We start from the raw sequence: 14,029 nt of genomic DNA, 5'->3' as shown, positions 1-14,029 counted from the left end.
TGAAAAAGTTGCAATGACGAATATATTATTAACAATAGGAGACGAGAAACGTAGAAGCCAGCATGCGAGTTTGGACCTTTGAAAACGTCGGACGCAACCGGCTAGAACCAAAACAATGATCGTACCGAGTGAGAATAATACCAAGGAACAAGGAAATATTACATCTTTCAAGACGAATAAGGAAATAGGCAGGTAACTGAGTAAGGAAACAATCTTTTTCAATTTTAACTTTTTTAAAAAAACGATCTCTGGGAGCCGCTATTAATTTAACTTCTAGGTTCCTCGAAGCATCAGAGCAGCGTAGTAGATGCTAATATTATATAATAGTTTCACCCAATGTCAAGTTCCATAGAGGGCTGGGAGTCAACTTTCTGGAAGATTCAATAGATATCTGGACATGAGCAAGCTTTAATATTAAAATAGTGTTCCGTGGTTCTCTACTGACAGAAAGCCAATGCAAAGTAGTATAGAAGAAAACCTTCTTGTGGGGAAAACTTACAATAGCAGGTAGTTCAAAACCTGAGTAAAGCGCCGTTAATAGACGCGGCTAGCCTGAATCCTCCTTTAAGGCCTCACTAGGGGTATTCAATTCGTCACTCTGCGGGTTGAAATCCACATTGCCATCAAGACCAGTTTCATTCTCTATAGCACCCAAATCTCTACGCTTTGGTCGATTTATGTTCCAATGCGCCGTTTTCCAAAACTCAAGGCTCTCTGAACTAATATGGTCCCACTCACGCTCCGTCTCTTCTGGGTTCCTCCTGTTCCATGTCGCCATGTTCCAAAATTCAGAGCTTATTCCGTTAGCGGTATCCCAAGTATGCTCTAGTTCGCCGTTTGGGCCCTCCATAAAATATGGCCTATCCCGAGCCGGAACCAAATCTCTAGTCGGAACTGTAAAATCAAGTCTTGTTGGGCCCCAAATCCATGCAAAATCCTCATTCTCGCTTGCAAGTCTAACAGACAATGGAATTCGGTCAAGAGTTTCCTGGTATTCTGAGATTGGGATATCTTCGACGCCTGGGATCGGCGTGGCCTGTGTAAGCTTGGCATAGCAGTAACACGCTAAAACAGATAGAAAGTGTTAGCGCAGAGACTAAAAAAATGTCGCTAACATGTCGCTAAATTATAAATTGATATTCAGCGCTCATTAAAGTTAATGGATTGGGTGGAATACAAAGTAAAATAGAGCACTTGTCCGGTATATGCGACTCTCGACAACGCTCACTCTCGAGCGTCGATACAATCCGACCCTCGGGAGTACATCTGCAATGAGCCCTGCATTGACTTTGCAGAACCTGGATAGCATCGATGGCCCCCCCTCGACCCGTCTTATACGCTTTCCAATTATATTCCTTAAGCCGAGGATATTCTTCTGGGTCATAAACAGGTTTTAAGTCATATACGTGGCGAGGCTGGCGACACTTGATCCTAAGCCCCTTCTCATCGTAGAAAAAGTTGCTTGGTACCCTCCCAGCTCTTGGGGTAGCTTTGGCGGGCGAGATTGACGTTGGGGGGGGTACTTTAGAGCTTAAACCAGCAGAATAATTGCTGAATGTTGAGCTCCAGCTCGGTGCCTGAGCGCCAGAAGTGGTTTGGGAGGCAGGAGTAGCTGTGATAGACTCCGACGTCGGTGCTTCGGTTGTAATATTAATGTATAGACCAAAGAAAATGAATAGCAGAAGCGCAGTCCATCCCATTGTCAAGGCTGGAATCGAATAGGTATTTCACTGTGACTCTAGTTAAAATTTAAAACTATCAGTAATATATACGCCTAGCTCGTTCTATTTTCCTACACGACAATCAAGTAATTATGGGCGAATCAAGTGGATATATATAAATATAAAGACGGCTGCCTATGACCCTGCAGACCAGCATCGCCACGGCAGAAGTTATTCGCGTATATCCGATGCTGTCCCTGCAGAAAGCTAGTTGAGAGATTGGTAGATACAATATGTCACGACATTAATGCATTGAAGGTTTCAAGTCGGCCAACTTTGCGTCCACTTTGCCATTCTACTACGCATCTACAACTAGATTTCCCAATTACATAGTTCTTGGTGAATGCTTTGTACAGGCCCACACCTTAAACGGATACTGTATATCTAACCTCTGAAACCCCGTCGATCGTGCCACTGTGGCATGGCCGTTACTACACTTAATCTAGAACGGCAAAGCCTGCAGCCTCCTAGTTGGGGCACAAGAGGGTCAGAATCCGCTTTTGCAGGAGGTCGGTGGGTCGTGGACATATGTCCCTCTGACGTCGGGGCTTCCATCGGCCCGCCTTTTGATATCATGATCATCTCCACCCGTCGCCTCAAAGATTGTTTACTGGAAGAACTAATATCTCAGCTCGTCAGAATTATCTCCCGGATTTAGTCTACGATAAAATACTCTGAAGCCCCGAGGTAGTAGGCAAGTAGGTACATGTGCATATGTGTTGGGCCTGTTTACACCAAAATTGCATTAGCAGATTCGCCTCAGCCGCAGCAGATACAACTTGGTAATACCCTTTCATGTTGTTGCGAACAATTCAACTCTTGAGCTTTTAAAACAACGAGTGAGTGGAGCTCGTTGTTTTAAAAGCTCAAGAGTTGAATTGTTCGCAACAACAGGTCTATTGAGGAACGTTAACTGTGAAGTGCCGGGTGCATCAGCTGGTAGTATTCCTTGCCTCTTCACAAAGCCCCACGATACCAATAAACACACCGAACTGAGTCCTTCGTCAAAGGAAGAACTTGCACTCGTAGCTATAATTATAAATGTACTAGTGCTCTCGTAGAGAAATGGGCACGGCTCAAAGATCAACTTTCCAAACGGGATTGAGAATCGAAAACTCTCAAGTTGGACGGCGTAAAATATACATTATAATTAATGCATTGTCAACTTTGGAGTGTCCGTGCAGATTTCTTTGCGAAGTCTGGCCTGAATCAAGACAACCTATGAGCTCCTTCTGCTAAGTATATTTATATATATTTTTCACCCGGCATACCCGGCTCTTTTCAGTGTAATATATCGAAGATATCCGGACGTGAGAATTAAGGAAATATTTAATATTTGGTATTTGGTCTTGGAAATGATAATAGAAAGGTGTAGTTAGAAGCAAACCCGAAAAGAGATAAAGAGGAAAGGGAGAGACACGGCCCAAGAAAAAAATATATACATGAATCCACGGGTCAAAGTGGGATAATAAAAAGGATGTAAGTACAAAAGAGAAATTTATCTAGGGGAATGATGGAAAATGGTATACAAAGAATAATTGCTGGACGATCATGCAAAGGTCTATGAGGGTATCTAGCGAGGTATCCGATCGGAAGCTATGCTATTGCATGACGGGCAAACAGAAAGAAAGTCATAGCATGGCGAGGAATTTTGAGACGCTGAAGATCATTTGTGATGGTGGCACGGCTGGAGGGTCGGATTGTGAATCGACTCGTTAGCTAACAGAGAAAGAGTTCGACCGCCTCTAGGTTGTTGAGCACACATGGGCGCAGTAGGACTGGAGGGTCTAACGGTAAGTATGACTTTATCAACCGGATTAATGTAGCCATGGTCCATTCGTGATGCCACTTTAATTCAGAACCGTTGCCGCAGGCTTGAAAGAATCCATTAGAGACCCATGGTACAATGTAGCGTTGGCCGGGTTGGAGTTTTAAGGGGGGGTTTAACTGAAATGGCACCCCCCCTTGTTGTGCCCGCACGACACGCGTGAGAATACCGTTACATCGGTAGCTAAGATGCGGTCTAGCGGTAGCAGAGGGTGGGTTTATGGTAGTGCTATTTTGTAACCCATGGTTGCCCCCAGCATTTGTTAGAAGGCTGTTGTTTTGACATCTAAAGGTACCGAATTCGAAGCACTCGAGTGTTACGACGGCAAACACTGCTATTTCTGCCGTATCTTTAAAGATCGACAAGAATGGCGAATCTGACATTCTAAATGATATCCCTACTGGCATGTGGCCGGTAGAGGTCGGGTCGAGAAAGGAAAACGATTTGCCGTCTTGAGAGACACCTGTTGGGAGGAGTTTATGGATTACAGATGAGATGACGGAGATCAGATCTGCTTTCTCCGCCTCCGTCATAGTCAAAAAGATCTTGAGCATGCCTTCTGCGTTACGGCTGAGGAAATAGTCGAGGGGGTCTTTTTGCATCTCCACCACACGTCCCAAAGTACGTTCGAACAACGGGAACTGTGCGTCAAGAGAACGGCGGCATGTCTCAGCCAAAGTTGTGGTGATGGCGACTCCCGTGCAAAGGCTGAGTACCATGCCCACCGGTATAGATAGGAAACTCAGATTGCCCCGTTTTATATTCTCGTATATCCACTTTTTGAGTGTAGTTCCTGGTTGCTGTTGGCGTTTCCAAGAGAGAGCTCCTGCGGCGTTAATTTTGTAAGGTAGTTGTAATTGTATCTCCATTTCCTCAAGCTCCATGCCACTTGTGCCATTCTCTGGCCCGATGACTGCAAGTGACCCGCTTTTGCAGCGTTCGATCTGATCCCCTTCCCATAGCTTAAGAGGGCAACGATTGTTGTTACTGAACCAAATCGTGGGTTGAGTAGTCGCTGAAGCAACCTGGGCCTCCCCGTCAATGTGCCCCGCCATACAGACTACCCCAACGCGTGAATAGTAGGGTGTTATAGTATTAATTTTGAGCCTAGAGGGTGATTAGAGCTCTTTAGATCGCGAAAAGGTATGAATCAGATGGGATTTTGGTGCTGAAGGTTAAAGAGATCATGGAATGACGCGTCGATTCGAATTAATTCGAGTGCTCTTGGGCCGTAGCCATAGCCAGCGTAAAATCTTGGTGTAGAACTCCATCCTAGCTGTAGCTTTGTGTAACTAAAAGGGCTATGTCGATGCAGTCCGAAGCTAACCCATTAATTGTGAAGAATTTGAATAGTTCACTTAGCCCTGGTGTCTATTTTCATTTTCCTGAGGTTTAAACAATAACAAGAGCAAAGTTATGATATTCAAGCAAAGGAATAGGGTAAGAGTAGAGTAAGACGTAGAGGGAGCGAACTCAAGGGGAGTATACAATAATACGTCTCATGAGCTCAACGTTCTGCAGCATCGTAGCGACGGCATTTGGATGTATACGGATGGCAGACTGGAATTCGAGGCTAGGCTGAGCATCGGGCCAACATTAACAAAAGCGCAAAAAATGGCCCAGTCCAATCAGAAGCCTGTCTGGAAGTGTGGGAGCACAAAGAAGCCCCACTCAGGTTTGCCAAGCGCCAATTGGCGGAGACTATAATCTGCTGGTGATTGCCCTTTCTTTTTTTAACAAGAACTCATGTTGGCAGGAAGATATTCTGGTTGAGAGTTGGCGGAGCGAAGCCCAAGGAGCAAAACCCGAAAAGTAACCCTGCTCCTCGAATACTGTGAAAAACTCGAGAGGTGCACCATCAGGTGAAATTGCTGAGCCTCGAAGGCTGGTATTAAACCTCTTTGCATTCTTTTCGAACCGTAGGGCGGCCCTGACTATGCAGGGTCTATATTAGCCCCCCAATACAATGTAGGAACAAAAAGACAAAGGGTGTGATGTTGTCTCGTACCCAGGTCCAGACCTACGAGGCCGGATCTTAGCTTCCAACGTTAGAACTCAATAAATTCCCCCTCAAATGTATCAGTGGCGGACCCCAGCATGTACGATGGCTGCAGTTTATATCCTGCATCGCTCTCCCATATCGATCTATAGCTACCCCAGGCCCGAATGCGAAGTCACGATCGTCGACTTAAAAGCCCCGCAGTGGTACGTAGCTAAGTACTTAGGTACGATCACCAAAATTACAACATGCCCTAGTTGCAAATAGTGTTGTGTTTTCGTGGAGGTTGTCCCAGTTAATGTTAGAGATCTCCTGTTGATCTCTATCTGTATATTACAGGATTCCTCCGGCCTCTCTTCCTTCCCCACTCATCTTCCGTTCTATCAGTTAACTCGGTCCAGTCTCGACACTAAACAACTGTTGCTCAAACTTAGTCAGTCTTATAACCATAACTTACTAATTACGAGACTGCGCCGAGGTCATGTTTTGGTTACAAACTGCGGAGAAACTAGGTGCAGCGAGACTAGATACCGAATACATATGGGTATGTTTTCGCATGTTCCAGACGAGTAAATAGGCTCCGGGAGGATATATATCCAAGCTCATTTTTCATGCTGACGTCTAAATTTGATGCGCTGCAAGCATATCATGATTATCGTTGTCTCGGGGCCAATATTAAATACTTTATCATCAGCCACCATTCCTCTTATTTTGAGCGTCCCTAGTGAGCGTGAGCCATATATACCGGACTTAACGAAAGCATAAATTATCTTGCCTCCGCCGCCATACTCCTTAACTATGATCGTCCTATCGAAATCCATCTACATTTCAAGATTTCTACCGACCCACGTAGGACCTTAAACCCATCTAAGATCGCGAGAAGACTAACCAGTTGAGATTGCGCAATTACAAGGCTGGCTGGGCACGTTGCGTACCGCAAAATACAACAACCTCCCGAATTCTTTGTGATTTAGTCGCGAGACTCTCAATCCGCAGGCTTGTAGCCAGCCCCTTTTTCGAGGTACCCATGGGCCATGACCTTAATAATCCTCTATCTCTTTTGAACGCGTTGAAACCGAGAGAACGAAAAAACCTTCATTAGATTTGAGTGGATATAAGATACTAATGGAATTATCTCGAGGTTGTTCTGATGTTTGGAACGGTTGTTTATGGGTCCCACGAGATAGACCTGGCCAGACAAAAGAACCCGCAAACATTCAAGGGTGTATTCATACGCCCTACAACTAATCTGCGCATTGTATCTTGGCGTCACCGCTCATTTTTTCATTTTTTGAGCATGGGGTTGATCCTCTCGCATTCGTAGGCATCAGAGAGCAGCATAGTTGCACAGGGAATGCAACCGTTAATAGTATTTCTTCCCATTACAAAACATGCAGATGGAGCTCCAAATTTTACTCCAGAAAGAAACAAATTATCTGAAGCGTCTCTAATAGCGACCACGAAAGCATTTAATCGCTTGTGGTTTTTTGAAACCCAAGTTTATCATCAAGAAGCTTCCTCCCTTTAGCATGTTCCTCGCGCATCTCGTCCGTGAAACTGTCCTTCGCATCTTCCATCGTGATAAATGGCCGAAGTTCTAGTGTACAACCTTGCGGGGCATTAATGACGGGGCACTTCTTAGCCCACATGAGCGCTTCATCATAATCTTTAACGTCGAGGATCCAGAATCCGGCTACTACTTCGTTGACAGGGAAGGGTCCCGATTTAAGCATAGGGGACACGCCATTTCCTGGAAAGATGATGCGAGTAGATTTGGAAGTGGCATGCATGCCTGTCAACAAGGGGTTAGCTATGATCCGATTTTATGATTTCCTATATAAGGCTAGGATATAGGTAAGCTATGAACGAGGGGCAGGGACATACCATCACCGTAGACGAGAACATTAGCGGCAACCAGTTCCTTCCAGAAACTAGTCATGGCTTCGATTGCTTCTTGGGGAGGCATTTTACCAGATTCGCTGTCTTCGTCAGCGCGGATGAAGAGGATAAAGCGAGGCATTTTCGCAACGAATAAGAGATTAGCTGATCGGGAAATGTGCGGTTATACGCAAACAAAACTCCAGCTTTGAGGTTGGGGCTAGGGTTGTTGATCCGTCGATATTCAACGAGCAGGTGTTGATTGATTGAGATTGGAAAACAGATATGTGAAGTCAAGCCCCAATATATATAGCGCATGTAGGTCTTAAGACCTTCTTCCTGGACGCATTCCTGTTTCACCTTTCCCCACTCACGAATTCACGGGACAGCCCGTTTTGCCTGGAAACTAACCAACCCTGCCCATACGGGAGAACAGGTCCAGCGATTGGTATCAGTGACGTCGATAAAGTAAGGTTCGGTGCATCTGTTACCCCACATCTACTGCGTAACGTTATACAACATCGTCGAACTATCCCCAGTGCGGCAAGGAACATTGTCTCTGATTCGACGGTTACGCACTGAGCTCTACAAGACTCATTCGATCTGAATCTGACTCATATATCAGCCCGGTCTGAAATCTTCGGATGCCTCCGCTCCAATGGGCGGTAGGATATGCGGTCGGCTGTTGATGTTACACCGCTTCTGTAAGCCATTGGTAGTTCGTTGGTAGCCCCATATTTTAGATGCGGCGACGTCATTGCCCGACGCCCGTTTCCTGTTGCAGTTCCAAGGATCTTGTGGGACCAGCCAGCGGGATAACTTCAAAAAATATCTTCCCACCACATTTACCGTTTCATATAGTAAGGAAAAAATCTTGAACGCCGTATAATGTACATTTTGATCCATCTATAAACGCCCAAGACAATTTTGGGAGAGCAAAAAACCGCGCATACAAGTACGTACACCCCCTAAGACCTCCACAGTATCGAGGTGGGACTCCAACCTCCCTCAAAACGCCGTAGCCAGCCCTGATATCAAACCCCAGAATCCAAAGTTTTGGAGCATACGGGACAATCAATATTGAATCTCGCAATATAGTATCTTAGCTTCTTGTAGAAAGTGGGAGATTATTCGTCCTCGATATTCAAATCCTCAGCGTCTTTTTTGATTTTCTCAATAGCATCTGCAATTTTCTTTTGCTTCTTAACGGCAGCAGGCATAAACACCGTCGCCTCCTTTCTCAAGTCTCTCATGACCGGGGCGGAGGAGTATGTTGTTACGACCGGTTGGGTGACCTTCGGCGCTCCTGTTTTCGTTCCTGTCGCGCCCGGCTTCGACGGTAGTCCTGTAAGATGTGCAGGCAGCGGTTCAACTTCTTTCCTCCCGATTTGCAACTGTTTTAATGGAGGCGGCCCGGTCGGCAAAGGTATATCGGCAACTGAGGAAACAGTAGATGAATCTATACCACGATGTTAAGAACATGGTGAAACTCCTCTAGGAAAAGAGGGACTTTCATCTTACCAGAATCCTCTCCATCCCCATCCGCCCCTCTCTGACGGCTCTGTCCCCCATTAAACCCACCCCTACCACTGCCCCGACCTCGGAAACTCCCTCTTCCTCGTTCGCCTCTCCCCCTATCTCCCCGCTGCCCTCGCTCCTGCTCTTGAGGAACCCCGAGAGCCTCTCTCGCCTTTTTCACAGCCTTAACATCCCTTTCTAGCTCTTCCAAAGTTTTCTTCTCATGGGATGACAACGCCAACCCCTTTGTTTCCTTGTCCTTTAACTCATCGATCTGTCGCTGTAGACGGTCCGGGTTACGACGCGCAAATTTCTCTTGTCGCTGCTGCTGTCGCAAGCCTCGAGACTTTGCGAGTGCCTTGGCTTTTTCAGACTTTAGATGGGCAGCGGCGGGGTTTATCGAGCGTTCTTTCGGCATCTTCGTGGGTGTTCGATGGGCTAGAGGCGCAGTGGATGTGGACCTTCAAGTTTGAAGACTATAGAAACGCGTGCTTGTCGATCGCTACTGAATTAAACAATACGACGTCAACACATTTTGTCATAGCACAACGCATTCGACATCAGTCTCCAGTCTCGTAACATCACATATTCTGCTAAGTTCAGTTGCGAAGCTGCAAAGGTCATGCGCGCATGCGCTCAAGGAATGAATTTAGTTGATGAAATACTGTGAACTTTGTTCGATGTCTTAGATTTTCTATGTATAGTCACCTCGGTCTCGGAGCCAGGTGCTATATCTATCTGTATATTCCATACGAATTGAAGTTAAGAGCTTCAGATCATCGACCGCTTGTATAGTGTGGTATAGTGGAGTCATGAAAATTAAACCCGAACATTGACATGAGACCGAATCAGATATTTCCATGGATCTACAGAACATAATTCTAGAATTTGCACCAGTCTATTCCTCGAGCTCGGGGCAGGCACCTAGAACCACATTGTCATGAGTGTGAGCGGTCTACGGCGTACGTTACATATGGCGAACTCGAAACCAAATGGCTGAAGTTTAGGCTCGTTTTCACAGACTGAGATCTCTTCAACGGATCCACTGTGTAACTGTCTGATGGTATGAAACCAGAGCAAGCTTAAGTTCCTGGTTCGGCTACAGTGTCCAAACTTCTACCGTGCATACATTGAAACTTTTCGTTTGGACGGGCCCTGCATAGCACGGGTCTGGGGCAAAGCCCCTAGCATGAGCCACCTGCATACACAATGCTGGGCTTTCATTCGAAAACGAATGTGATGACTTGTTAGAATTACGTTCCCAAGGATATTTTGCTAGAGTTTACCTGAACTCGCACCCGTCTTGCCTCCAGACCAGAATTTACCTATAGATCTAGCTCATCAAGAGTTTAACATTGACCTCGTTATTAACATCTGACTTGTCCATCCAGTCAGCAACACCGGCCGATCTTGCCGGGTAAGCCATCCATCAGACCAAGCTGGCAGGTTAGATCAGTGACTGTGAGCGCCGCTTGGAGGCCAAAATTATCTCCCCAATCAAATTAAGTTCCTACACCCTTGAGGGTCCTCGGCCATACCATCGCGGAGAGCGTCCGTCTTCCCAAGAGGAGCGGATTACGTTGTTTCTGGAAGGGAAAAAAAAAAAAAAAAAAAAAAAACCGAGAACCTGGGCCGCGTCGGTTACACGCGCCTGTGCACCCAAATTTGTTTTCTTTCTTTCCGTCTCCTTCTCTTCTAGACTCAGAGCCCGGCGGGAGGGCCTGGCAGCTGCCACAGCTCGCTTATCCCTAGACCTTTTAAGTTAGATGGTCCCGATAGAAGACCCTAACATGTGAATTCAACTTTGGTATCGGATTATATTCCTAGATTCGCTATGCAGATTCAGAAAAATTTCAATTTTTTTTGTTTTCCCTGCTCCTCAGCTGCGGTGGTAACTCATCCCTGATATGAGCTGTGACCAAAAATAGCACAAAATGGTGCACCAATTAATGTACCACCTTCCTTAACACAGCCACGTGCGAGAAAGCATGGTAAATTAAGAGATCCGGGGAAATAACCTAGTCGCAAAAACAGAGTATTCAGCTCGTTGCTTACGTAGACCGATCCGGAACGTGGAACTACTACACTACTTGGTAGGTTGTATCCATGAGGATGTTGACAGATCATAGTAAGCTGAAAATTCGGTCAGGATATCCGTCTTGTCGGTGTCTTAGGTCGTAAGGTTGTTGAGAGATATTGCTATCGATCAAATGGCATTATCTTATTAGAATAGAATTTATTAGACTGGCTCACCCCTCCGAGAGCAGGCCGAACGGATTCAAGGTTCCTTGCTTGAAAGTTCGGCCAATGAAGCCGCGGCCTAGAGCTCTTTCAGTGGTACGGAGTATCCTTGGCTCTATTTTGGCGGTGTAAAATATTAATAAAGTCTCTTCAGTCTACCGCATGGAACGGGACGGCAGCCCGCTAACCACGGATCGGAACAAAGTGGGTCATTTATTAGGGTGGAGCTCCGATACTGAAGAATCGATACATATATTTCTGCTCATACTGACTAGCCTAAACTTCAATTGCATGATCCGTGCGCCGATGTGCTCATACATCCCTGTTAATACACGGCAACTAAAGACTTGATACTGGTGCCTAGGGGCATCGTCTAGTTATGATATCACCTGATCTACATATGCGCTCATATCTCCAGACTGTATATGCTTTGAGGCCGCGCATGCTCATCGGGTATACGTTGTGAGCCTGTTTATGCAGCAATTATAGCCGAATTAATGATTTCAAAGCTGCGGATAGGGAATCAAGGGGTACTCATTGTCTTGTGAAGGTAGCACCGGACATGGATTGGAGGCTCTCGTAGCGAGACCTAACCAAGCTAACATGATCGTCTCTAAAACTCTACATTTAATGAACAAAGCTAATGCATATTCTCCGAAAGTCGCCTAAGTGTGTGCATTTATATATCTATTCATTTCTGGCTAGGGGTATATTCATGCACATGAATTTAAATTAATATGACTTGTATATCGTTGTATTTACCGGCATTCCGCTGCCAGTCCCTTTATCGCAAGGTCTTGCCTGTCCCACATGAGATCATGAGGTCTCTCACCCATGGATGGGGTTTAGCTCAATCAATTGATCGACAGAACAACTATCTCTCATATTCGAATTTACTACGGCAATTGGCCTCATCTTCGCTTAGCCCTGTCGAACAATAGGCAATGGCATGCATGAACTTTAATCCCTAAATCATGAGATGTTGGCATGTGGGATGTCGAAGAATCAAACATAGTTATATATGTATCTTGTCTCTTTGAGGCCGGTCTCCGACGTCAGGGTGCGTCCTTTAACTATTTGCACTCTTTCCTTAGTTTTTTTTCCCCTTTTGTTGAGATGGCTGGGACCAATCCCATTAGTGGAATTACGCATCCCCCGAGGCTGCAGGGAAGAATAAATAGAACCTGTGGCTGAAATCAAAGATCACACTAAAGCGTTCACGCATTCCCGATGTAGCTTCATCTGCGAAATATACAACTTCCCTTTTCGTGTTGCTGACGATGTTGAGGGGTGTGCGCAGGGGTGTCGGAAGGCCCACGCCAAGCGGTTAAACGAGGGGACTAGAATATCTTGGAAGGGTGGCCAGATCCGAGACCAGATTTTCTAGAATTTTTCCTCTGGAGCAATTAGACCCGAAGTTTATTTGGGGGGAAATGGGTATCAATGGGAGAAAATACTGGGGAAAATAAGCTAGGGTTCAGAACCACTTGTAACACAGCCTTCTTGTCAATCCTGCGGGTGTGTTCAGATCCGAAATGTTTTTCGATATCACAAGGGCTGAGACATCTTATGAGAGAGCTAGTTACTGCACTGCCGGCCCCTTCGATGCCGGGCGACTATAGCTGCCGAGGGATCATGATGAATCCCCAAGCAAGAAAAATTTTATGTCAAGACCTTGGGTGGTATCGGTGCGAATTTGGGCCCGATTGCAAGCGCAAACCACCTCGCCGGAACTCCTGGATGCTGGGAGCTCTGTCATGAGGTGAAAACTGACATGCAGGTGGTTACCAAATCAACGCCTCGCTCGATTTCGAAGAAGTCCAAGACAATGCATAAATATTATAAATCTCGATAGAGGATCCTTGAAAACCCACTCGGCGTTATTGATATTTGAGCAAGGGCATAAAAGCAAGAGGATGGAAAATTAAAAAAAAAAAATACTGTAGATATCCCTGACGTTAGGTTTACATTCATTCTGGGGAAAGATTCGTATTTTAACTTTCGAGCTTTCTGATTGGTCGTCCCCTCAATTAGGTAACGTTCGAAGACAGTTATGATCTCGAACAACCAGGGGTTTCATCCACAACGCCACAACTGGAATAAACGCCTTCCCGAAAAAAAAAATTCGATAGATGAAGCCTACGAGGACGTGGATAACCGGATCATAAGAAGGGAAAGCAGTAGCGGGTTAAGGTTTGCATGAAGAGAAGAACGCCTAGTAATTTGGCGGAAGAAATGCCATGGACATTGCCCAGTCGTTATCGGAGACTTTTGTTTATGCGCCACTGGGCAAGGCCCTGGGCAAACGAAAACTGTGTTGACATTGTGGTCGTTCGGGGCGCATATCCGGAAACGTTGTGCGGCACCGACAGCTGCCAGTTTAGGGGAAGGGGGTTTCCTATCCTAGCTGATACGTCGCCCACAGGCCAAGGGCCCCCCTTTTTCATCCAAGCCGACCAAGAGGGCTTCCATCCACGGTTTCGAACCCTGCGAAGGTAGAGAGTGGGTCAGCGGCCCTCGCTTGTGACGTGACAAGCGGCCATCAGCAGTTATGTCAGGAACCGCCCAGATCTCTTGCATTCCCAGAGCCAGAGACATATGCATACCTGGAGGGTACGACTTGCATGAGGGGGTGGGTGGGAAACATTTCAGCCTATCGTTCCATCGATGTATTGACATGTACCTGCTTCGACCTCCTGCCTCCCTCAGGTCACTCTCTTTGACGCCCTATCGATTATTGAGCTACCAGAACCAGAAGAATGTGCTCAAAGGGTTCTAACAATCAGTGTGGAAATGAAACGCAATCCACTTTGTTCAAGCGTGCCGGCGGAATTGGCAGTCCCG

General features: G+C 46.1%; 4 protein-coding genes across 4 annotated transcripts; all 4 read right to left on the bottom strand.

The window, feature by feature from the left end:
- Window positions 1-547: 547 nt before the first annotated feature.
- AOL_s00169g225 (uncharacterized protein) lies at window positions 548-1,700 on the bottom strand (the record flags this gene model as incomplete). The annotated part of the gene is made up of 2 exons (XM_011127582.1): window positions 548-1,065; window positions 1,229-1,700. 2 exons carry the CDS (start codon window positions 1,698-1,700, stop codon window positions 548-550), a joined length of 990 nt encoding a protein of 329 aa, XP_011125884.1.
- Window positions 1,701-3,440: 1,740 nt separating this feature from the next.
- Window positions 3,441-4,604, bottom strand: AOL_s00169g224 (uncharacterized protein; the record flags this gene model as incomplete). The annotated part of the gene is made up of 1 exon (XM_011127581.1): window positions 3,441-4,604. The coding sequence occupies one exon, from the start codon at window positions 4,602-4,604 to the stop codon at window positions 3,441-3,443; it is 1,164 nt and encodes a 387-aa protein (XP_011125883.1).
- A 2,413-nt stretch (window positions 4,605-7,017) lies between these two features.
- AOL_s00169g223 (uncharacterized protein) lies at window positions 7,018-7,568 on the bottom strand (the record flags this gene model as incomplete). The annotated part of the gene is made up of 2 exons (XM_011127580.1): window positions 7,018-7,340; window positions 7,433-7,568. 2 exons carry the CDS (start codon window positions 7,566-7,568, stop codon window positions 7,018-7,020), a joined length of 459 nt encoding a protein of 152 aa, XP_011125882.1.
- A 985-nt stretch (window positions 7,569-8,553) lies between these two features.
- Window positions 8,554-9,362, bottom strand: AOL_s00169g222 (uncharacterized protein; the record flags this gene model as incomplete). Its single annotated transcript, XM_011127579.1, has 2 exons — window positions 8,554-8,885; window positions 8,948-9,362. 2 exons carry the CDS (start codon window positions 9,360-9,362, stop codon window positions 8,554-8,556), a joined length of 747 nt encoding a protein of 248 aa, XP_011125881.1.
- Window positions 9,363-14,029: the final 4,667 nt, after the last annotated feature.

This window comes from Orbilia oligospora (genome assembly GCF_000225545.1).
Source record: "Orbilia oligospora ATCC 24927 unplaced genomic scaffold scaffold00169, whole genome shotgun sequence".
Classification (NCBI taxonomy): Eukaryota; Fungi; Ascomycota; class Orbiliomycetes; order Orbiliales; family Orbiliaceae; genus Orbilia; species Orbilia oligospora.
The sequence above is the reverse complement of the archived record's forward strand: the minus strand, read 5'-3'. Positions and strand labels throughout refer to the sequence as shown.